This window comes from Pleurodeles waltl, chromosome 3_1 (assembly GCF_031143425.1).
Source record: "Pleurodeles waltl isolate 20211129_DDA chromosome 3_1, aPleWal1.hap1.20221129, whole genome shotgun sequence".
NCBI lineage: Eukaryota > Metazoa > Chordata > Amphibia > Caudata > Salamandridae > Pleurodeles > Pleurodeles waltl.
Window position 1 is genome coordinate 419,918,899 of NC_090440.1, and position 27,926 is coordinate 419,946,824.

The 27,926-nt window shown below is 45.2% G+C and overlaps 1 protein-coding gene across 1 annotated transcript in view; it reads left to right on the forward strand.

Moving 5' to 3' along the window:
- Positions 1-27,926, forward strand: part of LOC138284183 (aminopeptidase Ey-like) — a 432,258-nt gene that overhangs the window by 222,033 nt on the left and 182,299 nt on the right. Inside the window, exons 11-12 of the mRNA XM_069222681.1 lie at positions 9,499-9,575; positions 20,153-20,292. Coding sequence (XP_069078782.1) covers positions 9,499-9,575; positions 20,153-20,292 — 217 coding nt within the window. The remainder of the gene's footprint in view (positions 1-9,498; positions 9,576-20,152; positions 20,293-27,926) is intronic.

A 27,926-nucleotide genomic window follows, 5' to 3' on the forward strand; every position in this document is an offset into this window, starting at 1 on the left:
GCTGTATTTGTGGTACCCTGATTCTGTGTCGAACTTACAGGACCTCCATTAGTACTCGGTCTATTGTCATTTATGGCATATGGTGGTGGTCGATCATGTAACAACTGATAGAGAAACCCGTCATCATCGGAATCATCTGCATCTACCCAATACTTCTGAGTCTCCTTTTGCTTACTAGAGCCCTTGTCTGTTTTACTAGTTGCCTTTCTTCCCTGTGTTTCGGCCTCCTGAGTTATTGCCGGAAACATCCTAACTCCATCTAATATTTCCCTTCTCCACATCCTGGACTCACTATCCCATCTAGCTTCCGCTAGAGTCTTTTCCGCTTTCCTCATTCTCCTCTCGAATTTCTGTTGCCTCTGTCGTATGGCCATTAATTCCCAAATTGCTAACGCCTCAAACTGAGCTGGTCTCGGAGGCGGCTTTTGCTCATTTAACACTTTCTGCAAATTCTCTAGAACCCCCATGTTAAAGGTTCCATTCTCTGGAAGTGCCAAACACCCATCTTTCTCTGTCAATTTGCACCATTGCTTTAGCCAAAGACATGGTGCGACTCCCTTCTCCCCCATTACGGCATAGGCCGGAGTATCCTCTGGCGGTGTAGGCTCCCCCACACTCGCTGCAATGTACACATCTCCCCTCAAAACACTCTTTAAAGCCTTGAAAAACTTCATTTTTGCATCTTTTATTTCGTTTTGAATCTAATCAGGAAGTGACTTTAGTTCCCAGAACACTCTTCTCCTACCTTCTCAACCAATTGCCTCTCACGGACGGCTTCCAATCCGTGCGCGACCCTTCTTACTAGCTGAGCTATCCCAGCACGGCTCCAAATGACGTCACACTCACAAACACTGCAGCTGATAAAGTCTTGCGGGTTGTCTTCCTCATGCTAGATCCACACAAAACGAATGCAATATATTGCGAGCACCTTAACAACAAACTCAAATTTGCCGGTTTACTACAGGAACGGTAACACAATTGCTTCAGAACTTTACAGAGCTTTCACTTGAAGCCTCGGCCGCTACTTTCTCCTTCTCAGATCCCACACTCGCAAGCAAGATTTGACACGCAAATTTCACTCTCGACTTGTCAATGGTTCATCTTGCTGCACTTTAGAACTTACCAAATCTCCATTGAAGGTTTCACTCACACACTTTGACTCAAACTTGACTCGTCAACCACACCCGATTGACCTTTTAAACAGTGCAAATTGCAACATAAACCAAGTGTCTCATACACTTATCAATATACTCCGGAGTCTTAGACCACGCCGGGTCCGGACATCACCAACAACCATGTGGCCAATTTTTGAGCACAAACCGCCACACTCACATGAAGTTCACCGACTTCCCAACTCTCATACTGCAGAGTACGCCCACTCCTAATAAAACATTACCTGGCCTAAATTCTCACAAACCTTCACAATTCACCTGCGATATGCATAAGCTGAGCAAGCGCAAATTCTACGTCACGCATACTTATCACTAGATAGCCGAGAACATACCCAACTCACTTCGGCAAGCTCCGAGATTCCGGGAAAGTCATTTGGGACTTAGGGGCACATCATCTCTCCAATTTGCATTATTTCGAAAACACTTCTAAAACAACAATCCCTCGTCCTAGGGCCCCAAAAGGCCTAAACCATCCTCTGTTACCAGAACTGATACTGCGTCCCGTTTTAGGTAATTTACTTAACCTGGGACTCGTTTTAGGCCAATTAATCTTTTGACCCTGATTGGAGACACTTTAAGACAAGGTAACTAATCAGCATGTCAATCAATGGATCAATAACCTCATCAATATTCACAATAGCAAATCAATCAACTTGGTTGGTGACATTAATGAAACCCGAAACACCCCATGACCTTTCAGTCATGAATAACCACACAAATTGTAGTAAGATTTATGATGTTTATTCCCTATTGATTACACTCTACTAGCAAGTTTATTAGTCACCATACCAGAAAACACATTAGCACTGTCACAATATGGCAACTCAAATGCGTAGGTTAAAATACATTAATACATTTTCTATGCAGCATCATTACTCATTAATTTTCAAACATTTCATGTTAATTTTGATTATAACAATTACACTCCAACAGCACTGCTGCAAGGTCACTGTCAATGCCCTATAATCAATGCTACGGCGAGGATTGGGAGCACTGCATTGCCAAATGCACAATGGATCATCTCCATACCTGATTCATTTGCAATTTTGCATGGCTCAGAGCCGAATCATCGCCAACATCTGCAGGATTGGCGCCAACTCATCTTTGTATCTTGACTGTGATATATTTACCTTTATCCCATATCTAGCTCTACCAGTTGTCTTCAGTTGGCACTTTGTGCTTTTTGGTACTATTTTTATTTAATACTTTCAAAATTCAAATCTCTGGTTCCACTCACTGGATTTGCGGCGTTTTGATGTCAGTCTGTTAATTAAAATATTCTCTATTTTTATAAGTTGAAGTGGGATTTTAATTGTGTTCTCTCATCAGATTTTTAACTGGTTTGGCACTTTTAAATGCTTTACACATTTTTCTCACGTTAAGCCTATTTGCTCTGTGCAATACCTACCACAGTGGAGCTCAGGTTTAAATTACTGAAACCTTTACCGGATCTAACAAGAATAGTGACATTATTACTTTGGTGGCCTACCAGCCACCCTAACTAATATTCCACTTTCGCAAAAATAGTAAAGCTATGAAACCAAAGCCCTGAACCTTGACCAGATACCTCATACCTTAATATTTGATGATTATCTATTGATCCTAACCTTTTCCAGACTGAGTGTTCTCATTGGCTTCTTGGACTAAGACTCTAAAGTCTGACCCCCATCATAATTAAGGGCACTCTCATGGGCTCATTAGCCAACTCAGAAATCATTTTCCACTGTGAGTACTTGTAGGCAGGTTTCAAGTCCCATTGGATGAAGCAGTGATTGTCATAGGCATCAATTCATCAGAGCTTTCCTTAATTGGGTTGAAAGGCTTGACTCCCATGCTTATGTCAAGCTTTTGTTAGATTTAGTCTACTGTGATAAAGAGCAATATCTACTATATAGTGGCTACACCTTGGAAAAAAGTAGCTCTTATAAGACAGTTTTCATAGTCATTGGAGAACAATGTCAGAATCCGTGCTGATAAAAACCTCATAGTGACTACTCGTCCCTTCACTCAACCCATACAACTGCCTATGAATTTAGCTAGACCTTAAGGCTCCTTGTCTCTGCACAAACTGAAAGAGAAAAAACATTTCTGAATGATATTTACAAGAGACATTCTAGAACAAAATATCAAGAAGACCCTGGTACCTTATTGGTCAGTCAGGCCTGAAGTCGGAACTAAGGCCCATATTTATGGATTTGCCGCAAAACTGCGCTAATGCAGTTTTGAGGCAAAATCTATACCACCAGCCGGGGGACATACTTATGGAATGGCCCACTGTGGTGCAAAGGACAGGCTATCGTCTGAAGAAAAGACGCTAGCTGGTGGGGGGATGGGGAGAGGGGAAAAGGTGTTAGTGGGTCAGAAATTACGCTAGGCTGGTTAGCCGCAATAAACATGCTGCTAACCAGCCTAGCGTCATTTTCTGATGCACTGCCACCCAGTATTGACTTCTGTCTTAGGAAAGACAGGAGTCATGCCCACCACCCCCAGGGCCAGCCTAGGGGACCAGTGTCCCCTGAGAAAGGCCATAATACCCAGTGCCAGGCAGGGGACCCCATGTAAGGGGTCCCCAATGGCACAGAAAAAAAAATACTTACCTATAATTACCTAGGATGGGATTCCCCATCCTATGACTTCCCTCTGGGTAGGGGTGTTCCTGGGGCTTGGGTTGGGCATCTGTGGGCTCATTTAATGGTGTTTAGCCATGGAAATAGGTCCACAGGTCCCCTAACACCTGGTCAGACCCAGGTGTTAAATAATGGCGCTAAGCAGGCTTCGCGCCATTATCTGTTTCCATCTACCCTGTGCGGTTCGTTTTGGCGCCAGAGTATAAATACAGTGGTAGAGGGTTAGCGTACATCTAATTAGCGCAAGGTAGTTTGCTGCATCTACAATATGACACTAACGCTTATATCTTGACTCTAGATAGGTCTAGGATAAAACAGGGCAAACCAAGTATAAAAATGCCCCCTAATGTTTTAGTAGCCTCCTAGCAACCAGTTATAGTGCTTAACACTCCTCGTATACCGGTACCGTATATATCTTTCTTATGCAAGGTACTTTATGGAGCTAGGCCAGTTAATGCTCGGTTCGTGCCCTGTTAACAGGACAGTGAACTGTGCTTTTTGTTCAGACAGTAATACACTGAATCTTACTGACACTTTTCTGTCTTCTTACAAGACGAAACTCACAAAGCTATATCTCCATGTGGCCACATTTCACATGGCATGCTTAATAAAAGTGTGTGCATTTCAGATAGACATTTTCTTCTGCAGCTTGTTAGCCTGAGTTCCAGAAAAACACTACACTTAAGAACACATTTTATTAGTTTTACCACTTAAATTGAAGGCCGCTTTCTAGGCCTTGCAATTGTGCTGTGCACTCTAATAGGTTTCATGCAAACAAAAGCGACAATGGTAGCTCACAATCTGCAAATGATTGTATGTTTGATTAAAATACATATAGCCGCCTTGCCATGTACACCTTTTCACTGGTAATAATCAAACATACTTTGTGCCTTGATGTACTGAAATCTATATTTCTAATGCAGTCCTGATTCAGGAAAATAATCTGGTGAGAGAATATTTGGTGCAAAATTAACCATTTTATATCTACTCAGCCCACTGTGCGTTCATATGGGCTCTATTTTCATAGTCATGTTTTTGTGCATGATGCTGTCTAGACAGGCTCAAGTTGCCTCTTCTGGCTCTATGTTAAATAGTCAAAATATGATGAACCACTTTTGTTTAAGAAACATAACCCTTATTCTCAATGGCCTCAAATGAGGTGGTGAAAATGTGTAAGCCAGTGGTATTGAGAGGTCAGTGAATCTCATCTCTCTTGATGAAACCTCACTCAAATTCATCTCAAGCCTTTGCATATCTTTAAATGGTAAGCAGAAGCAGAACCAATAGCTGACCTAAGTGTTTTTTCTCCTCTTCCGGTTATTTCAGAGTAAATAATGCATGGCTTAATAGTAGGTTTTTGTGATTAGTAACTCTTGACTTCTTAAGTTAAGCCTGACTGCTCTATGCCAATCTACAAATGGTGAGCACAGGTGAAATTAGTGTGTGTTTGTGGTTTGCCCCTACTAGGATTTTGGTTCTTGCATCAGACAGGGTGCATACCTCTTCCCACCAGAACCCCAGTTTCTAACACCCTCCTCTTAAACCGTGCCACCACACCAATCTCCACACACACTCACACCTATGCAAACACAACTCCTTGAACCCATCCCCTGCTCTACTCCAGCACCCCTCACTCCCAGCACCATGCATACTTGTACTATTCTTCTGTGGGAAATCACAGAAAACCAAGAATCCTCCACCAATACTGGGGTGGAGCAATCTTGTTAGCATCAGCTACTGCCTACTGGCATCATGGTTACTGAGGAGTGAAAGACAGAGAAAAATGAGGACAGAAATATGAGCAAGGGCTTAGAGAGTAAAAAAGCAAAAAAGAAGTGAAAGTTTCCCAATCACCAACCAGCACACAATCTTTCAAAGTACCGGACAATGCAGGCCTGTCACTGCTCAACATTGACCTCACAGAATGAAAGGCATCCTCTAATAGAAAGGGGGACCAACCCTTTGTTTCTGTGCTGGTTCTAAGTTTCTTTGCCTCCCCTGTAGCCAATATAAGCCCTGCTTTAGAAAGGGAGACAAGAACAGGCACGAAAAAACAACACATTTTATGTTAGAATCACCCCACTGTCTTGGCTTCTTCAGGATCCTGACAGAAAAGTTTGTCCTTAGTACAAATCTGCATATTTGCAGGTCGATTCAGGAAGGAATCATCTCTCGCAACTGCCACCATCATTTTACTGTCTGATGGCAGAAACAGGACCAGACAAAAATCTCAACCCCAAGCACCTTGAGAGGACGACAGGGGCACACAAATGGAAAGACTAGCTGTCAGAACATGAAGCTCCTCAAAAAAATCAAAATAGCATGGGGATGTTGATATATATGATTCTTGTCTGTCTTCTGAAAGGGAATCCTATGAGCTCTCTGAACTTGACAGTGAATGACCCAGTCATTCAACCAAGGAAAGGCTTGCATAAACAAATGAACTGCATACATTCTTGGTTCATTGCCCTGCTTCCCTTCCAGTATACCTAACACCCTATAGTTGATCCTCTGCTTACAGTTCTCAATGACTTCAACCTTATGGCCTGTCTCCCTCAATCTGCCCTTGAGTTAGCCACATTGCTCTGGTTGACTCCAACAAACTTCCAGATTAGGTCTCAACATCAATCAAGAGTCCATGTTCTTTACATTTTCTGCAATATCACCTAAGGTTTATGATGCTATGCTATTATATAAACAGCATCTTTCCTATATTCATTTACAAGCAGCAGTAAATGTTTGTAAATAATGGAGAAGCATAGAGGGCATAGAGCAGTGCTTAATGTGTGCTTGTTGTTTCCGGTGCTGAGCACTGGCACTTATGTTTGAGGGCCGGCGTTTACTCTTCTGTCTCAAGCATTTGCTGAGAGCAAAAGACACATATGGGAAAGACGGAGGAAAAGAAAAACGTAAGAGCGTCACAAAAGAAGAAAGCTGCTAGAGTGAGCTGAAAGGGCAGGGAGTGGCCGTAAATGGATTGCAGAGGCCTGAGATGGCTTCAGGATTGCGCTGCCTCAGTATTCCGTGCTCGCACATTTAAATGCAACAGCCGCATGTTTAACAGGGGGGTTTTGGGCACCGGCACGTTTTTATTCACAAATTAAGCACTGTCATAGAGGTTAAGCCATCGAAGGCCAAATGTCCCAAAGAAGATACTTATCACACAGTCTGCTATCGCTTATTAGTAGAGGTTAGCTCATTGTCCTCAGGATCCCAAACTAGCTCCACATTTTTGGGGTATCCAACCTTCATCACATCACAAGTACTGCAACCATCCCCCGGGTCCTAAACAGTGACCTGTTGCTTTTGAGTTGCAGTGCAGATGTCTGAGGATAGCTTCTCTGGATCCAAGCCTCAAGAACTTTTTTAGAATGCTGCAATGGACCAGGGGATTTTATTGTGAATGTTGATTTTTGTCACCAGGTCTCCCATCACTGTTGTGCTCTGATTCAGATTCTGAGGTGCATGAGAGGTCACCATCCCCTGACCAGTCTGATAAAATAAAAATAAGAATCTAGAGATTTGTGTATTGCCTGTCCTTCTGCACTCCAAGCGGGCAGATGCCAAGTACAGCCCAAAATCATTTGTAGCTTTAACCATGATGCCAGGGGACTGCACCTCTCCAACACCCATTTCAGTCAGTTGGAAACTAGATAATGTGCCCATGCTATAGTCCAAACCAAATAGTTGCTGCCACCCAGCCTCTGCATTACTGCTGGGACACACCATCTGGCCTTGTCCGCCTATGAAGCCACTCTACTCAATCCAAAATTTCCATAAACCAATGGAAACTGACTCAATGCTCCTGGAGCACCTAGTGGTTATAGCCACCTTTTGTAGTGAATCATTATTTTGTTAAATACCCTGGGCTAATACCAAATCATCCCTAGTCAGCCCCACTGGACTAACCACTGGTGCTTTTGTCCTGACCTTCCCAGAACCAAAGAAATCACCATGAGTTCTCTGACCAACCACTGTGTCATATCATCATTATCCGCAGTAGGTTTATGGAACAAGGTTTATTTAACAACAAATGTATTTGTGGTTTACCCAAGTCACTTCAGTGGAACACACCTTTGCAGGCCCTTCCTTTGGCATCATTGTGTGCATGCCCCCAGCATTAACATCAGCTATTTTAATATCCTGAGGTGGTTTCTCTCTGCAGATGTTCCCTTGAAACCCTTGGATGTTTTGGGCTCTTTGTGTGCCGCTGACAATGATTTTCTGGACTGTCTAGCTCCCGAGGGAGCCACTCAGTTGAGGAGACTGCATCCTCCAGCTCTTCCCAACATCCAACGAGGCAGAGTCAGCAGTCCTCAACCACAACTGCATCCCCCCTCACAGATTTGGCATCATAGCACCACACAGCATGTTGGCATCATAGCACCAAACAGCATGGTAATCTCATTATCAATCCGCTGGCCTGAAATGGACTCCAACTCTCACACTTCTTCCAGACTGCCAGCTGCACCACCAGGCGAGTGCCAGGGAGCAGGAAGACTGAGCAGGCATTAGGTAGCCACTCTGGAGTTTAGTGCATCTGGGGCTAGCCACATAGCTCTTTTAGATTTTAGCAGTTTTTAGTACTAGCAGCAATATTCATATGAAAACAAAGAAGGAAATGTATTGGCTACCATATCAAACTTTTGTATAGATAGTGGCCTCCCTACTTTCGGCGTGTGGCTGCTTGGGAATATTCCAAATAGTCTGTGTGATGTTGATGAGTACAATAATTCACTGATTCTTTTGAAACCCCAGTTAGTATGCCATCTGCCTGTATTCCAAGATTGAATGTGCATGTTCTTAACAGAAGTCCTAATAATGTATATTCTCTTCATTTATCCATTCCATCCATACCATATGTTGGAAATGCCTTAATGGGAGCAGAGATGGTGGGTCAAAAGCCTGGAAGAGGAAGGCGAGCTAGGATGAGCAACTATTCTTAGTCCTACATCCCCGCTTAATGCAGGAAGACTAACAACAATACCCCCGCTGTCTACAGATAAATAACCTATGACCTATATGGAGAGAAAATAAATTGGAGGCACAAGAACTGAAGTGTTCACTGGGCTTGGTTTATGGTGTCATAATCTAAAAACCCATGATTCACCTCCTATCCTTTTAATTTTTTCATTCTTTTATTGGTGTGTAATATATTTAATAGTTTCATTCAAGTTAGCTCGAATGAAACTAGTAAATATATTACACGCAAATTTTGGGTTTTAATTTTTCCATAGGAACCAAGGAGTTGAAAATGATGACAAAGTTATTATCTAAATGATAGTTTTCATGGGTATTGATTGTGTTATTAGTTTGTTATGTCAGGATACGTCTTCTCATGCAAAAGAATGAATGGATGAATGACCATTTGAGAACATATTAATATATGATTGATTAATTTCAAAACATGACTTGATCGTGGAGTGCTACCCCTTGGAGAGAGTATACTTTTGTGCGAATTAAGGGGTTGTGGAGCACTCAAGCATTGAGTTAAAGCGCCAAGTAGAGTAAAGTTCCTTGATTTATACTTGTGCGGTGAACTATAATCATTTCTGCCAAATTCTTAGGTTTATTTACTCTTCACATTTACAGTTCAAATTGAAATTCCACTTTGTTTTGCAAAAGTGCTGTGACACTTAAACACGTGGATAATTGAGGGCAATACACCTATTAAAGACATTTACGTTTATTTTTTGCAGGTATACGTGGATTGTACCAATTACATGGATGAAAACTGGAAGTGTCCAGTCTACTTTCTGGCTCAATGGAAAATCAGGTATTCGCCGTTTTTACACTGATGTCGATTTTGCACAAAAACAGCTTTCTGTGTGATGAATTATGAATTACTACCTAAAGGTTCCGATATAAACCCATCTAAAATCGAATGCTCAGTCACAGTGCTCCATTATTTGAGTAGTGAAATTATGGCATCATGTACTGCATTAATAATGTAATGTAATACTTCAGCACCATTAATGGAGCATACGCTTTAGACCTGCTACTGCAACTAATATGTTCGTCAAATATAAATGGAGCAAATTAACAATAGCGGTTCGACTTTAAGGAAAACTAGCAGGTGTAATTTAGCTTAAAGATACTTGTGACTCACCTATCAGTCGAGGAACAATTGCTGGCCAGACCTCAGACTTTGCTGTTCATGCGGGATGAACGAGAGGACAAACAGCAAACATTAGATTATTTCACGGTCTGCGTCTAATGTTATCCAGAGATATGTTGAAAATGAAAATTAAATTACAATGATGTATTCATGTTTTTGTTCTCATTTATTGTTCCACTACTTGAATGCATACAAAATGCCACATTTCTCTGAATAAATGTCAAGGCTCAATATTATTTGGACATATACTACACTGTATTACAAGAGCCCAAACATTGCAACTGTATTTGAAGTACTGTATATGTTGTTCAAAGACAGTTATCAGCAGACAAGTCCTGAAATAACATTTTCAAGATTACTGACATATGCTTGAATTGTTTAGGATAGGCTTCATGGAAGCAACCTGCATTGGCAATCCATTATTGTATCCCTGGGTCAACAGGGATCAACATAGGTCCCAAGGTGGTAAAAGAAGAGACAGCTTACGGGATCGACAATAAGGACTTGAGATACACAAAGTTACTGGGTCCCAGATGTAGTGTTGCAGTGGGCCAGCCCACTCTCCTGTGGACCCAAGGGGGTTTCTAGGTACTTCCCCTACGAGACTGCGTGAGTTGGAGCGCGCGGGGTATGACGTGGGGTGGGGATAAATAGGAGCTGGAACACGGGAAGCGGGAAGAACAATAAAGTTAAGGAGCTGTACTCACCTCATTGTGTTTGTGTCATCCCTTTGAATCGCTGGTGACATGACACCCTTTTGGAGACAAAGGTGGACCTACCTTGCTAGGTAGTGCCTGCACCCCGGCACGCGGCACCGCCCTGACTCTGTGCCATGCTGCTCGCCAACGGAGCCTGACGCATGCTGAGCCACGCCCAACCCGACTGCGGCCCGGCCACACCACCTCCGGAGGCCCGGCCTGACACGCTCGGCTGCAAGGAGGCACAGAAGAAATACAGCCCAGCCGGCACAGGAGGTGATTATGCTGCGCTCCCCTCGCCAGGGTCACTTCAAACCCGGGCATCGGCCAACGCCCACAGCCACAACCTCTACCGCGTTTGCTTCCCTTGAGGACCTGAAGAACACTGCCACACCCTCCAACACTGCTGACAACCTGCAGGAGGAACGATTGTGGCTGAAGCACACCACTCCCTGCAAGGCCCTCCCTGCACAGTCTCTGACTACACCTGAGCCTCTCTTTGTGCACATTACCCTGCACCAGGCCCTGTCTAGCTGCCCCATGCCCAGGATCATCGCCCTGCAGCCTCCTCTGGGCCACATCACAGAGGTTTGCCCACCTAGTGCTGCTTAGAGGTGGTGCAGACGCAGATGGCACCCATCCATCTTGGGTGATGAGGAAGGCAGGGACGCCAGGCGCCACTCGCACGGCGCACCACCACTCTCTCGCTACCCTTCGCTGTGGCCAGCATACCTCCGTTGGAACCATTCACCGTCACAGGAGCCCCCCCCACCCAGGCTGCGAGGTGGAAGGATTAGGTGGAGCGCCTCAAAACCTGTTTTGAGGCTCTGGACGTCCAAGCAGAGTGACGGGGACCCCTCCTCCTCCACCTCGGAGGGGCGGACATCCACAAAGTGTTCAAGTCCATGACAGAAGCAAGGCCACACACATATGACACCCTGAAAGGAGCAATCACAGCGTACTTTGATCCATACGCAAATCCAGACGACGAGCAGTTCCTACTGCGCCAAGCCCACCAAACGCCAGACGAGTTGGTTGACGTCTTCTACGCAAGGCTAAAGGAGCTAGCCAGCACTTGCACACTGCCCGACGAGGAAGACAAAATCCAGGCGCAGTTCATCCAGGGATGCTCGTCTTTGAAGCTCAGAGAGCGCATCCTGCAACAACCGAACATGCTAATGAGAGACATCCTAACCCTTGGGCGATCCCAAGAACTATCACGAACACGTGCTGCGCACATGGAGCAAGCGCCGCCAGCCCAAGTCAAAATGGAGCCGGTCAATGCGGTTACCGCGAACGCACCGCGGCTAAAAGTCAACAGCTACTAGAGGAAGACAGAAAGGCAAATCCTGCAAGTGGTGCAGTGGCCCGGCACCACACCCCAGCACCTGCCCAGCTTGGGGAAAGACATGCAGCGTATGCGGAAAGGCCAACCACTTTGTGAAAGTCTGCTGTTCGAGGCCTAAAGGGGCTGCCCCCACGACAAAGAGGTCAGTCAAGACAATTGAGACCACCCCTGGTCCAGACTCAGACAGTGACATAGATGGTGACCACCAGATAGTTCACATGGTACACACCATCGGCTACCCACGTGCCAAGTCCTCATTCAAGGGCTTCCGGCATCAGCACTGGTGGACACCGGCGCGTCCATAAACCAGATGGCCATGGAGGAATACCAGAAGCTATCCAAACCACTGCCGCCACTCAGGAGTGCAAGTCTTTGCATTCGGCAACACCCAACCTCTGGAGATATCTGGGGTATTCATCACGGAAGTGGCCCACAATGACACCTGAAGGACCACGAAGATCTATGGGGGTCATTCTGACCCGGCGGTCAGAGACCGCCGGGGCCAGGGTCGGCGGGAGCACCGCCGACAGACCGGCGGTGCCCCGCAGGGCATTCTGACCGCGGCGGTTCGGCCGCGGTCAGATGCGGGAAACCGGCGGTCTCCCGCCGGTTTCCCGCCGGTTTCCCGCTGCCCTGCAGAATCCTCCATGGCGGCGGAGCGCGCTCCGCCGCCATGGGGATTCTGACACCCCCTACCGCCATCCTGTTCCTGGCGGGTCTCCCGCCAGGAACAGGATGGCGGTAGGGGGTGCCGCGGGGCCCCTGGGGGCCCCTGCAGTGCCCATGCCAATGGCATGGGCACTGTAGGGGCCCCCGTAAGAATGCCCCACAAAGTATTTCAGTGTCTGTTATGCAGACACTGAAATACGCTACGGGTGCGACTGCACCCGTCGCACCTTCTCAATACGCCGGCTCAATTCTGAGCCGGCGTCCTCGTGGGAAGGTTGATTTGCCCTGGGCTGGCGGGCGGCCTTTTGGCAGTCGCCCGCCAGCCCAGGGCAAATCCCAAAATACCCTCAGCGGTCTTTCGACCGCGGAGCGGTATTTTGGTTGGGGAACTTTGGCGGGCGGCCTCCGCCGCCCGCCGAAGTTAGAATCACCCCCTATATGTCCAAGGAAGGTGCAGGATTCCTGCTTGGATGCCAGACAGCCCAAGATCTCGACCTAGTGCATTTTTCATTCTGCATCCATGCTATCGTGCTCAAGGACCTCGTGGATGAGTTCAGCTCTCTCTTTGAAGGCATCAGCTGCCTGAGAGGACCACCACTCCGGCTCCCCATAGACAAATCAGTCACCGCCGTAGCTCTCAGATATCAGAGAGTGGCAATCCCCTTGCACCCAAAAGTGGAGCGTGAGCTACAACTCCTGGAAAGAGCTGGCATCATCGAAAGAGTCTCAGGCCCTACCCCATGGGTATCTCCAATCATGGTAGCGCGGAAACCTAAACAACCAGAAGCCGTCCGAATCTGCATGGACATGCACGTACCCAACAAGGCAATCAAGAGGGAAAGGCACCTGAACCCAACCATAAATGACATCCTCGGCGAGCTAGCCGAATCCTGATTGTTTTCCAAAATGGACCTCAGATTGGGGTATCATCAAATCGTGCTACACCCCGAATATTGACTAATAACCACCTTCTCCATGCACACCAGCTCCTGGCGGTACACACGGCTCATTTTTGGCATTTCCAGCGCGGCAGAAGTTTTCCAACACGCCATCAAAGGGGTCCTGCAAGGGCTACCGGGGGTCCTCAACATGAGCGACGACATCCTCGTACATGCCCCGACCCTGGATGAACACGTGAGGAGACTGCGAGCTGAGTTTGTGAGGCTGCAGAAGCAAGGGCTGACACTTCACCGAGAAAAATGCGACGTCCTCAGAGAGATCTGTTTTTTCGGCTACTGGTTCTCTGAACATGGAATCTGACCAGACCTGTACAAAGTCAGTGACATTCAAGAGGCCCCGGCCCCCGCATCTGTCTCAGAGGTCCGAAGCTTCCTTGGTATGGTCACATACTGTGGCCGGTTCATGAAGAACTTGTCAGACATCACCGGCCCGCTAAGACAGCTCACCCAAGCTGACCACCCGTGGGTGTGGGTGTGGGGAGAGGAACAAGAGCGCGCATTCCAAGCCACCAAAGACGTGCTTTCCACCGACACGATGCTGGCATTCTTTGATCCCCGAAGGGATTCACAACTGGTTGTAGGCACCAGCCCCACAGGCCAAGGAGCCTTCCTGACACAAAAGCGAGACTATGGAGAGTGGGGCCCCATCGCATTTGCCAGCCGCAGGCTCACGCCAACGAGCAGATGTACTTCCGAATCGAGCGAGAGGCCATTGCCATCCACTGGGGGTGCCGCCACTTCCACCTGTACCTGTATGGAAAGCCCTTCTCAGTAATGACTGACCACAAACCACTGCTGCCTCTGTTCAAGGGATCATCTTCGAAACCTCCCCCCAGGATCGAAAAATGGATATTGCAACTCCAAGAATTCGATTTCACCGTAGAGTACCAGCCAGGAACAAGGAATCCCGCTGACTTTTTATCAGGCCACACTTGCCTAGCCACCCCTCAAGAAATGGTGGAAGCCCAGGAGACAGAGGAATATGTGAGGTTTGTGGTAGACCGGGCCAGGCCAATGCCCATGGCACTCAGCGAAGTGGTAACGACCACCAACCAGGATGAATGCCTACAGATCACAATTACATCCACCCGGTCAGGAGATTGGTGACCACTCCAGCACCCAGACAGTTTCTGCACGCAGGAAGCCCAAGCCAGACTCCACGCATTGTCCAAACGTAAGGCACAAACTCTCGGTAAGCGAGGATAGCTGCCTGCTAAGGGGACTCTGCCTGGTAGTACCATCCAGCCTGACAGCCCGAGCTGCATCCCTTGCCCATGGAGCTCACCAGGGCATCGTCAAATCCAAGACCCGACTCCGGAACAAGGCCTGTTTTCCAGGACTAGATCAACTGGTAGAGGACGCTGTCAAGGGGTGCCTAGTGTGCCAGGCCAGTGGTTCCCCAGATCCTCCAGCGCCGGTCATCACTGAAGACGGGCCCTCGGCCCCGTGGCAGAGGGTGAGCGCAGACTTCGGGAGCCTCCCGATGGTTCATACATGGTGGTGGTGGTCGACAACTACTCGCGATATCCTGAGGTGGAGCTGGTACAGTCCACGGCTGCACACGGCGTCATCCCAAAGTTCGAAAAGTTAATGGCTATCCATGGGCTTTTCGGCGAGGTACGTATGGACAATGGGCCCCCCTTTAACAGCCGAGAGTGGGCAGACTTCCTGGCTTCCACCAACACCAAACATCGGGGAATCACACCCCAATGGCCCAGGCAAACGGAGAGGTAGAGCGGTTCATAAAAACACTAAACAAAGTGATCCGCATTGCAACGGCAGAATCCAGGAACATGGAAGGCACCATCTATGCATTCCTACGGGAATACAGTGTCGCATCCAATACCACCACAGGAGTGACCCCCAGCCAACTCTGTTTTGGGAGGACAATAACAGATGCCATTCCACACCACCCCTCATGGGCAACACAACCACCGCCACAGAATCAATCAGCAACAAGAAGAGCCCACACTAACGGCTATGCCTCCCAGAGGTGAAGAGCTCGAGCAGTCCAGGTGCAAGTGGGGGATGCTGTTCTAGTCAAGGACCATCACCCAAGAGGCAAGTTCTGTCTGCCTTTCGAGGTACAACCATGGACAGTGACCGCCATGAAAGGCACCATGGTGACAGCCCGGCGAGGTCTAGAGACCAAACGCGTACCTCACTCCACGTCACATGACTATGGAAGAGACAGCACAGTCGTAGCTGACACCAGGACCAGTCCAGGAACCGACTTAGTCCGTCAGGGGAACACAAGCGATGAGAGGAGGCTCCCAGCTGAGAGACCTGCAACGAGCCAACAGGAACAAGTGGTTCTGCCAACAGTGACGCATGCACAAGAACCACCTGCAAGGGTCGAGACGCCAGGTGGGAGCCCAAACCAGGTGCCTGCATCAGGGAGGTCCGGGAGTGTGTGATACAATTTGAGACACAACCCAAATCCATCCAGGCGTTACGCATACTTTGCGTGTGACTGATCCTGCCACCTGTGATCAAGCGCAGGTGCCTCCTCACCCTACACTGTCACAGGTCATGGAGTTTTCAATGGCACACCATTAGATGTTAAACCCTGTTTACTTCATTGCCTCCCCCGTTGGGGAGGGATATAGTGTTGCCGTGGGCCAGCCCACTCCCCTGTGGACCCAAGGGGGTTTACAGGTACTTCCCCTACGAGACTGCACGAGTTGGAGTGCCCAGGGTATGACGTGGGGGTGGGGATAAATAGGAGCTGGGATGTGGGAACGGGGTGTTTGGAAGCAGGAAGCGGGAAGAACAATAAAGTTAAGGATTTGTACTCACCGCATTGTGTCTGTGTCATCCCTTTGAATTGCTGCGCGACACGACACCGAGATTCTCATCATTAGCGGTTGCTCTAAACTTGGGAGGTTTAGTGAAGCAGGAGGGCTTTTTTTATCATAAACTCACTTACATGCCAGGTATTTAAACTGTGTTAGTGTGGAGAGGCCTACATAAACCTAGCCCTGGAATTTGGACAGTAAAGGTGGTGTATGTAATAAAGGACGATAGAGGAGACTCACTATAGTGGTGAGTTGTTTATTTGTGTAAGGATTAGAATGTATCAGCGTTATATATGTGTTTATATAAATGGTTCATCCCCTGTACATGTTGAAAACAAGTCATTGTAACATCCTCTGTGTATGTGTTCAACATTCTGTTGGAATGTTCTAGAAGTTGTTGGCGAGCCTTGGAATCTGTTGTTTGAAATAATAATATCTCTCAATGGCTTACCTGCAGTATATGCAGGTACAGGATGGCCTGCTTTACTGCATTATCTGATAAAAACCCAAAAGTTAATCAGGCTTCAGTGATTCAATTCATATGCACCGGCCTCTTCATCTCCTTTTTGGTAACAAGCTTCGTTTCAGCGATGTGCCACCAAAAATCTCCACTGAATGGATCTGCTGTCACCTGCAGGAGAGAAGGCACCCTAACACCACATCAACAATGCATATGATGAGCAAGGATCAGACTATTTGTGCGTTTTCAGTTTCTACTCAGTGGTGAAACAGTGCAATGCATGTTCCAACAGCTATTGTGGCACAGTAACTCATGCCAGAGTGATGCAGGAGTCACATGTGTTCCCTCAACCTATGTGGGCACCACCTTTGTGATGCAACACATCATTTCTCTGAGAACATTTTCACCATTTCAGAACAAAGGGGTCCAAATGGCGTGACAGTCTGACAGCAACCTCAGTGGCCTGTTCTCGCTGTTATCTCGACATTCTTGCACATCTGTTGGGTGATGCACACACTTCAAGACTGATGATGCTGCTTCAAGATATGTATATGTTTCTTCCGTTCAAGGAGGACGTTCACACACTGTTCAGCTTTTCAACACTCTCCTTCAAACATATGTGCACACATGAGCGGTGGAACACACCAAGATTGTATGTGATGTAAAGGTCTTCCTGGGGCAGCCTCTTATTCAACTAACTAAAATGTTTACTCCAGTATGTCGTTTAAATATTTCCTTTGATATATGACACTAGTTACATGTTCAGTGATGTGTACACTTTGAGCAAACAACATACATTACAAGTTCAAGTTAAAAGGTCAAGGTTCTCAAGAAAGGACGTGTGTGACAGCCTCATCATGAAATCAGTGAATTCCTCGCACCATTTTTTGGAAAAGCACTGGAGAATCCCCAACTGTGGGGATAAACTGTCTCAATGCAATCAAGACATACCTCGGTGCCAATGCAGCACTGAGATTCAGGGTGGAAAGTGAAAACCACCTTTGGGTAATCTTTAAACATATTCCACATTTAACAGTGGATTGGCAGGAACCACTTAGAAAATAGCAAGAAGCGGTCAAGAAGCTCAAAGGATGCTTTTATGTGTCGCCTAACCTTGTAATTTTGAGGCACAAATTCTTCAAAAGGGCACAAGAACAAGGAGAAAGTGTAGATTCATATGTAGCTATTCTTCACTGTCTCATTGCAGAATGTCAATTTGGGAATACAGTGATCAGCTACTTTGTGACAAATTTGTAAATCACTGTTCTTACAAAGGCACATAGCAGAAAGTGCTGTCTATGGATAACCAGTCACTTTGAAGAGACTACTTCCACGGATGAGAATATTGCGATGTCACATATTTTAGCCAGGGAGCTAGATGGCAGAAATACGGAAGCCACATGTTTGCTGCCTTACAAATATATTGCGGAGGGCTAGTTAGTTTCAGTGAGATGCGCAGTGTGAGGAGGCCTTTCAATAAGTTAAGGAAGGCCAAACTGGTGCTAAGGCCCTCAGACCTTATGATCTTGTTCTGCTGGGTGTCGTTACTGTAGACGCCAGCAAGGTTGGACGAGGTGCTATACTTACACATAATACTGCTCATGAAGACTTTACCATCGGGTTTGTCTTCTACAGTCTCAGGGTCTGGAGACATCCTATTCATTCCTAGAGAAGGAATTGCTGGAATGTGGTCAGTAGTGAAATTTCAAAGCTTTCTGTGGCGGAGTCGGTTTCCCATCCTTATGTAACACAATCATTGGTATGGTGTTGTGCTTCTGGAATATTACACAATGTTAATGGGAGTGAAGTTTGTAGCAAAGCAAAACACAGTCCAACTGATCGAGGTTTTCAAAGACACATTTGATAGGCAGGAGTTCCAACAACGTCCAATTTGTTAGTCAAGAAATGTAATGTTTCCTAAAGTAAGGGGTGTGAAGCATCCTAAGTGTTCTTTTTAGCAACTGCAATACAGTGGGTGAGAAGATGGCCTCATGCAGTGGGAGAGTGTATATAAAGAGTGAATACATGTGATATGATCAGTGCAATTAGAATCATGCTTTGGTTCTATGACAGTACACTTCATTCAGTTACAGGAGTCTGTTTTTTTCAGCTTCAAAGCGGGTCAAAACAAATGTTGAAACTTAGTCCAGTCTTAATGAAGAAGTGGTAGCTGTTGGTGGTGAGTGTCGGGTTGAGGATATTACTGTGAGATCCAAGGTGGAAGGTGCACAATATAAACAGAAGAGATTGGGGTGTTGTATGCATTACAAAAATGGACCTATGCCTCAGGAGACTTGTAGAAATTGGTGAGCAGTTGGTGGTGGGCATGGTTTTTGATAGTGGTGGCCCATTTGGTGCATTATCTTCTAATAAATACAAGTTAATCCGACGTACACATTTTGATTCATACTGCCCTCTGTCTCTACATCTCCACAGACTTTAGGAGACATTCAATTTCAAAACTGACAAACTGGACGCCATTGTCCAACATCATACTCTCAGGGATCCTCTACCAAGAAAGCACATCTTTGAGAAATTCAATCAGTAACCCTAGTCCTTCTACTTGAACGGCAATGGTGGTATCTGTGATGCAAACCGTTTTGTAGCATGGATATGGGGCCTTACTGTAGTAGTTTTTTGTTTATTGGTTTAAGTTTAAGATTGTATCAGGATTATGAAGGTGGGTGTTTCTATGAAAGGTTCATCCCCTTTACATGTTAAAAACATAGAGCCCTGTTTACACCAAACATAAGGAGGGCTCAACATATTTAATCGCCATTAAATTAGCACCAAGTTCAGCAGGACCCGACCAGTTTATACCTTTTGCTTCATTAGGGCTTCCATTCTTTGGTAGCTATAGCCAGTGATTAGAATCCTGGGACCCATTAAATCTCTTGTGTATCTGGGGTCTTTACTGTGTTTCCTCTTTTACCACCTTGGGATGTAGGTTAGTCTCTGTTGACCCATGAGTTTAAAAGTTGATTGCTAATTCAAGTTGCTTCAGTGAAGTCTAATCTATACCATTCAAGTAGGCTTTATTCCTACAGAGAACACTGTGTTTACATTTGGTCCAATACCAGCGTATCCTTTAAGTTTGGAGTTTATTATGTTGTTTTGACTGATTGATAGAGGGTTTCCCCTTTCTCCCTTTTCCCTCTTTGCTCCATTGTTTGAAATTACCAAGATTATTAACCAACTTTGACAACATGTTTATTCCTTGTTAGTCTTTTTTTAAAGTTACCTTTTCTCTGCATCAATACAAATGGGGGAAGATGTTATTAACAACTATTTATTTTATTTTAGCTGTCGACAATGAATTTAAACTGTCCCCTGGGGGCTCTGATTGGGTCCTGGCCAACCTCAATGTCACTGTATATTTCAGAGTTAACTACAACCAAGAGAACTGGGACAGACTTCTTCAGCAGTTAGCTTTGGATCACACAGTAAGTTGTCTCCGATGTACAACTTACTTTCACAATAGATCAGCATTGGCATGTATTTCATCAGCTGCCTCCCTGCAAATTACAATGTATGTTAATTTGACATGAAGTAACATTTGTGGCCTACTATGCAAAACAAGTGCTATCATACAGTAATTGAACAGCAATCATACATATTCCACAGGGAGACTGACCAGACACAAGAAAGTAGGTTAATTGGTAAGCAAAAAGGAGTATTGAACAAGCCTCATCCTATTCCTCCCACACATTCATCCAACCATTTGACAAATTACTAACATGACTATTGAAGTTGTTTACAACACTGGAGCTCTACCTCCAACTTAGTTACAGTGATGAGTTGGGATGGATCACATTACACCCCAAATTACCCTACAAGTATTCAAATCAATCTATGAGTGGAACGTTTCCTGTGTTACCTTTTTCTAACCATCTCCCTCACTTATTGTTCCTTTCTTTTAACCATTTCCCTCACTTACTTATAACATTTTTGATTGCTGGGTAAGCATGGATGAGTAGTTGGAGAAGTAGGGGATATAGGATGTTGACATGAAGATATGAAGGAGGGGCTATTGACGTAAAAAGTCACAAAGGTAAGGATGGAGATATCTGCCTCTATCTGCACATATGTTTAAAATTTTTACCTATTCACCGACATTCCTAGTAATAGGGTTAGAACGCTGTCCCAGGTGAAGGTGTTTCATGTGTGTTCTTTGGATGGTCAGGTGGCTTTTGCAGTGGGCTCCTATTCCCTCTGAGAGAGGATACCCTGTGTGAACATACACCATTAATTTTCTTTTCTCCTGGTTGAAAGTATTATTCCCCATGGAGGAGCCCCTTCCCCTACATCTCCACTAGATCAAGGCTAAACTATTTCTCTACCAACTCTGTGAGAGGAATTATGTTGACACTTAAGTGGAGTAAATACATCCAACCATGTGCAGGGTGATAAACGGGCAGAACAGAGGGTGGGAATGCTTATGAGTGCCCATGCCTTCCACGGAACGCTCACTTCCCACTTCTTGAATTGGATTTATGATTGTGCAGATCTCTCTACTTATTGCAGAGAACTTCTTATATGTGAATTCCCAGCAGGTGTAAAAAGGGTATTTTTGGCCATAAACATGTGTTAAGGACCAAAGGTATGAAATATTACCAAAGTACTATTGTATGTATGTATTTATATGTATTTAAAGCATTGCTAAACAACATAAAGTACAAGGGATCCAACACAAATTTTGAAATCAATTTAGTGAAAAAGGGTAAATCTCATAAAGAAACAACGCCATGATGAAAAAAATAGATAAGGGGAACAGGAGTTATGTGTGGAAGATTTCATTTAATGAGGGGCGTATGCCCAATTGCCCACTATGGTATTTTGACTCACTTGGCAATCTCTTTCGCTTTTCACAACAAACCTTCAGCATACGGCAGCTTAGGTTTGTTGCTGAAAATATTAGGAAAACTGCCTTTCACATTTTCCTTTCAGGGATCACCATACAGTACATTGTATGATAGTGCTGGGAAGCAAAACTCAGTGGCTGTCACACCAATAAGGAGGGATTACTGCCACAGTCACCTTGCATCCCTGCTATGAGGTTAAGGGTTTCTTGTGGTAGAACCAACTGAGACTCTGCTGTCGGAAATAAGGGAGAGAAACTTCACGTTTTGACAGAGTGAGATGATTGCCATTTTATGTCTGTGCACCTGCCCTGCCATCTCTAAAGAAGGCCCTAAATCAATAAAGTGGATGTTGAAATTTCCAACTGAGAAGGTACAACACTATGGCCTCTGAGGGCTCCCTGGGGCTAAGTAGGTTACTAAGTGGGTTACTATATCGTCTGGTCACTTTTTAATAAAGACAGAATTTAGGTTTAGGTCTAGTGCAGAATGCAATAAAATCTTAGCTCAGTCCTGCGTTGCTGTAGTTCAGAGCAGTCAGACTTTATTGAAGGAATCAGTGTAAATCATTAAGAAGTACTAAAAAAGTTGAATAAAAGAAGAAAATGCAACCAAATAAAATGGTTTATGTTTGGCTACTACAAGTAACTTGAAGACTATTATCAGGCCACACTTGTGTGGATCAGCTCCGCAAGGATCCAGGGACAGGAACCACTAAGGTCCAATTGAACAGTTATTTTGCAGTTAAAGCAGTTTCCAGTCCAGTTTCAGGGACGATGGCAAACCTCCATAGTCATCAAGGATGCTGAGGGTGTTTAGCAAGTATCATGTGTCTTCCTGTGGCCACCCCTTGTCCCACAAGCAAAAAAGAGCAAATTTGGCCTGAGGGGTCAATGTACCAGAAAATCAGTTGCCACTTGTCTAATGGTCTCTGGTTAAAGCAGTGGGTCCCTTTAACTTACAGTACCTTCCTTGCTGGGTGACCAAACTGCACCTTTAAAGACTATCCTGGGACCATCAGTCTTGGGTACAACGTTTGGGGGTCAAGAGGACTCTGTCTCTGAGGCTGCACCTTGGTGTCTAGCAGCATTCAGACACCTGAGTGCTGGGCTCTCAAAGGAGCAAGAGTATCAGCATTTATGGCCCTGTGGCTGTTTTGTTAGTGAGTCTGCCAACTGATTCTCCATCTAGGACCCAGGTGAAGCTCTTCTTCTAGTTGGACATGACACGCACAGTCCTTTCCTTACTAGCCTAAGGTGCAGCAAGTGGAGTCCATTATTTGGCGCATTCTCCCTCTACTGGGTCTAGGGAATAGCAGGGCGGTCCTTCTTCGGTCCTCTCTCTAGTACAGATTTGATCTGAGGACTGGGTGCCAGAGGTGCCATTTTTTTGCCCTCAGATGTGGCAATTACTAGCCAATGGGCTAGCATGCCAGCTTCCACCCAGTGATGACTTCCTGCAAAGTATGCATCAGGCCAGACCAGAATGCATCATTCTGCCCACTTCCAACATGGCAGAACCCTTCACTTGGTCTATGGAGCTTCCCTCACTCATCCCAGAGGTTTGGCAGAAGCCACAATTCCTGTCAAGTTGAAGTCACACACCACCACAAATTAACCTGTGCTTAACTTTCTGACAATCAGACTTAACCTAGGAGCAAGATGTAAAGTATTTTTGCAGCACTTCAAACAGCAATGAAATGAAAACACATTAGGAAAACTCCTACAGCAACTTAGAAAAATAGAGCAAAATTTTGTACATTATTTGACACCGAAATAACAAAAATTCAATCACTGGAGCTGGAGGTATGCAATTTTAAACATTCAAGGTAAGTAGAGCTCCTAAAAGCACAAATCTCCACTTGTGGCTATTTGTCCTATGGGACCGGGTGAAAGTTGCAAACGGTATTGCAGACACTTTTTCTGGAGGTTCACACTGTCAGTTCCGGCAGGCTGTTAATGCTCTAGCAGATCCCGCTGTCACTGTGGTGCAAAGAGTCGAGTTCACCAGAACTTCATGTTCAATGGCAAGGTTTTTGGCATGAACAAGCCTGCTCAGGGGCATGAAGAGCCCAAACTTTCAGGATTTCTTCTTTTCTTGGAGAGGGAGCTCAGCTGATGCCACACCAAAGGTCCAGGACTTGATGAACATTTCTTGGGGATCAGGAACTCACTAAAGCAAAGGCCAGCAGGCTCCGGCAGGTCTAGTTGCAGGTCCAGGCAGTAGGTCAGCTGGACAGATGCAGGCAGCCTTTGGAGCTTGTTATGTCCATGTACCTCAGAACTGTAGGTCCGTCTGCGGACCCTTGGAGTCACTCCAACCTGGGATTGAGGGTGTAGGTCCAATCTACCTTCTGAGAAACAGGACAGCAGAGTAGCAGGGCAGCAGAGCAGCAGTCCTCATGGCAGCAAAGCAGCATAGAAGCACTTCTTTTTTAGCATCCACAGGTGAAGAGGTGTACGGAAGGGTTGGGCCCGAGGGCCCGCTATTTATACCTAATGTCCACTTTGAAGTAGGAGAAGGTTTCTGTAGGTTTCCACTCTCAGAGATGTGTGGAATGTCTGACCTTCCAGCCCTGGCCCCAACTTCTCTGGGAACACAAAACACTGGTGTCAAAACCATTTGTGAGTGTGCTGAATAGACCCTTTATCTTGTGCAAGTGTGATAGATCACTTCTCCCCATCATCAAGTCAGAGACGGCCCATCCTGCCAGCACCTATTCTCCATTTGTCTCAATGTCTCGGAACAATACACAAAGATCATTTGCTAGCTACACCTAGTGATGTGACCCAGGATACAGGCTGTAGGCACCAAATTGTTGGGACAAGAAAATGAAAACTTATAAAAGTGGTATTTTCAGGATGGTGACTTAAAATCTGACTTTACCACTAAAGAGGATTTAAATTAGAATTCTTTAGACACCAAGCTCGCGACCCCTAACTTCCCCCAATTGAAAGTTATCACTTATTAAATGTAATAAGTTAACCTAATGTTATTCTTTGGGGGAGGCAGGTCTTGCAGTATTGAAAAATGAATTTAAGAGATTTTCACTAGCGGTTACATGTAAGACATAAATGTACATGCCCAATATTTTAAGTGCATTATTCCCTGCCCTATGGGCTGTATGGGGGCCACCCCTAGGTGTGACTTGTGCGTATGAAAAAGGATGGTTTGGGTCTGGCATAATGTTTATATTACCACGTCAAAATGGCAGTTTAAATCTCAACAAACAGGCAGCCATGGCAGGCCTGAGGAATGTATAAAAGGGCTACTTAAGTGGGTAGCGCTATCAGTGTTATAATCACTAATGGCATTTGAAATACAGGCCCTGGGTGCATGTAATACCACTTTACCAATTGGGCGTAAGCCAACTTTCCCATGGTTAAAAGAGAGCGCACGCACTTTAGCACTGGCTAGCAGTGGTAAAGTGCACAGAGACCTAACATCCAACAAAAACGGGTTCAGAAAACAGGATGGCTAAGGCAAAACGTTTGAGGATGACCCTGCAGAAAGTGCCAAGTCCAACAGATATCAATAATTTAACAAAATGTGTCTTTAAGAATGAATTGCACTTCAGCAAGAGTGCTACGTTTATTGTTTCCTGTTACTGCAAACTGAAAAATTATCAAATTATAGGATCTCTGGAAATCTAACTTTTTTTCTGGAGGCTTCCAGTCTCAGTAGCAGAGTATACCAAACATATTTAGTGATAGAATAACATTTGATAGCTCTGAAGCTGGGTACACTCTTTCATCCAAATATGTTTTTTTTAAATACAGTTATTAAAAGAATACTTCACAAATTGTCTCATTTTTAATTTATAGTAGTGTTACTATATGTCTATAAATAAATGTCAACCTTGTAGATTAATAGCCTAGTTATAGAGAGAGAATGAAATGCACCTCTCACCATGTATGTTCGTATTACTTACAACCTTGTTTTAATATATTTTCTCATACTCATTGTCTGGCGCTGTCACACAGGGAATGGTGCAATGAATAGTAACTCCAATATTCCCTGAAGAACAATATGTAAAATTAACCCGCCTCAGAAGGTACTGCTGTCAGGCCATGTGAGAAAAGGCCCCTCTATGCGGAGTCAGCCTCCTGTTTTGCTGAATTTATTGCTAGTTTTTAGAATCTAAACACTTGACACCACTGTCAAGTGCACACTACATGTGTTCTGACTCATAAAACATGTAGAAATTGGCTTAAGCCGGATTGGTATGTCTTTAACCTTCCTATAAGGCAACAGTATATTGTACCCAAAGTACACCCCTGGCATGGAAAGTTAAATGCCCCCTACAGAATATGACACTATTGTGCCAGCCACTAAAGTGACCAGGCAAACAAGACTCCAGACATACCACTATAGCCTGGCTGCTGCAGTTTTTTTTAAAAAGCCTGTCAAACTAACCCTTTTGGACAGAAGAAAAGCTTCCTTTTACGTATTAATAAGCCACCCCTATGTAGATCTGGAAGCCCACAAGGTGGGGAGAATGGTATTTAAAAATGGAACATGTAGAAATGCAAAGTTAACATGGCCTTACAATGTCAAGCACCTGAAACCGATTTTGACTGTGGGAAGGCTAGCAGACCCCTAGAGAAACAGTGGGAAGCAATAGTTTAAGTTGGATCTGATTTTTTTCATATATATCAATAACAAGTAAATAAAAAAAAAACACCTCGACGGTAATTTGCATGAAGTTTCCAGATGTAGCACAGTGAGTGATTCACCCTGATGAGATGTGAACACTGCTCCTTGAACAGAGACAAAGGCTTGGGTATGTGTAGGTGTTTTGATCCTCTTGCAGGAAGAATATATGGGGTGGACCCAGAACCTCAATTTAATTCAAAGGGACAACCCTGTCACAAAGGTTATCTGTTACCAGAGCAGGCCCTGTTTGAATTACCAGTAACACAGGCACAAAACCTTGTGGCGAAAGCTGCTCCCAGAAATAGTTTGGAAGTGACCAAGGAGAAAGGAACTGCTCATTACCCTGTCCACACCTCTGGGTGGTCACACAGGCTTTGCACTAGGGAGAAAGGGTTTCCCCAGCTTGGATTTAGAGAGTGAAGGGCACTGTGGGATTTGTTGCAGTAAGGCACATGGTAACTGCTTCAAAAAAAGGTAGGGTTACCCCTAGGAAGTTTTACCCCATTGGTTAGGGAGGGGCCAGAAGTCACACTCAATTACATAATAAGGTTAGGCAAAAATGTGGCATCCCAAGCCATATTCTTCAGAAAACTCTGGGCCTGCAAATGAATAGAAGAAGTATGGTACCTGCTGTTTGAGTCCTGTGAGGAGACCTCAAGAGCTGGACCTGCTCCCAGTTGTATCTAGGATAGAAGAAGTGGACTCTAAGAGTCAGTGGGTGGTTGACTTCTTGTGTAAGCTTCAGGGCCACAACAAGCTGAATTGTCCAGCCGACCAGTACTACCTGGAACTGACCTGGCTCTTGCTGATGGCCTCTGCTGGAGTGAGTTGTGACTAGGCATATGCAAAACCTAAATTATGACAGCATAATTCACGTAATTTGGGGAATTTTGCATTATGCTTGTATTTCGGAATTCCCAAACTTAAATCATTATGCCACTTTGTAAATTTTGCACCATTCACTGTAAATATATCCATCAAATGCAGTGGAACAAGAGAACAGCTGTCCTTTCTAGTACTTTTGTTTGAATGTGTACTCATGCCAAAAAATCATCCGAGAACACACCTACACTAAATTATAGTGCAAAATGATGGATTTTGCTGTAATACACATATTTTTTGTAATGTTGACATAGATTCACATAATTATGCAAAAAAAGACCACACAACACAAGTTTCACACACCTCTAGCCATGGCACCCAAGTGCTGTTCCTGAGGTCCTGTGACCCTCGGCTGTGTCTAACTAGACTTCTCCTATCACCTCTGAATAGCTAGGACTTAAAAACATTTTGACTTTCAAGACCTCCAAAGGACCAGGACAAACCTGCCAATCCAATCACCTATGGCGGGACCTGGACCGTCTATGCAGCAGCAAATCCGGTGCAGATAACCCTTGACAAGAAGAAATCCAGTCTCATGGAGCCCTTGATGAATAATGCCCACAGCCTTTCCCCCCACTTGAGGATTTCAAACTCTGAAAAAGAGACTAAAGGGCTTCATTATAACTTTGACAGTCCAACCATCAGACCGCCAATAAGGTGGTGGGAAGGTGGCAACCAAG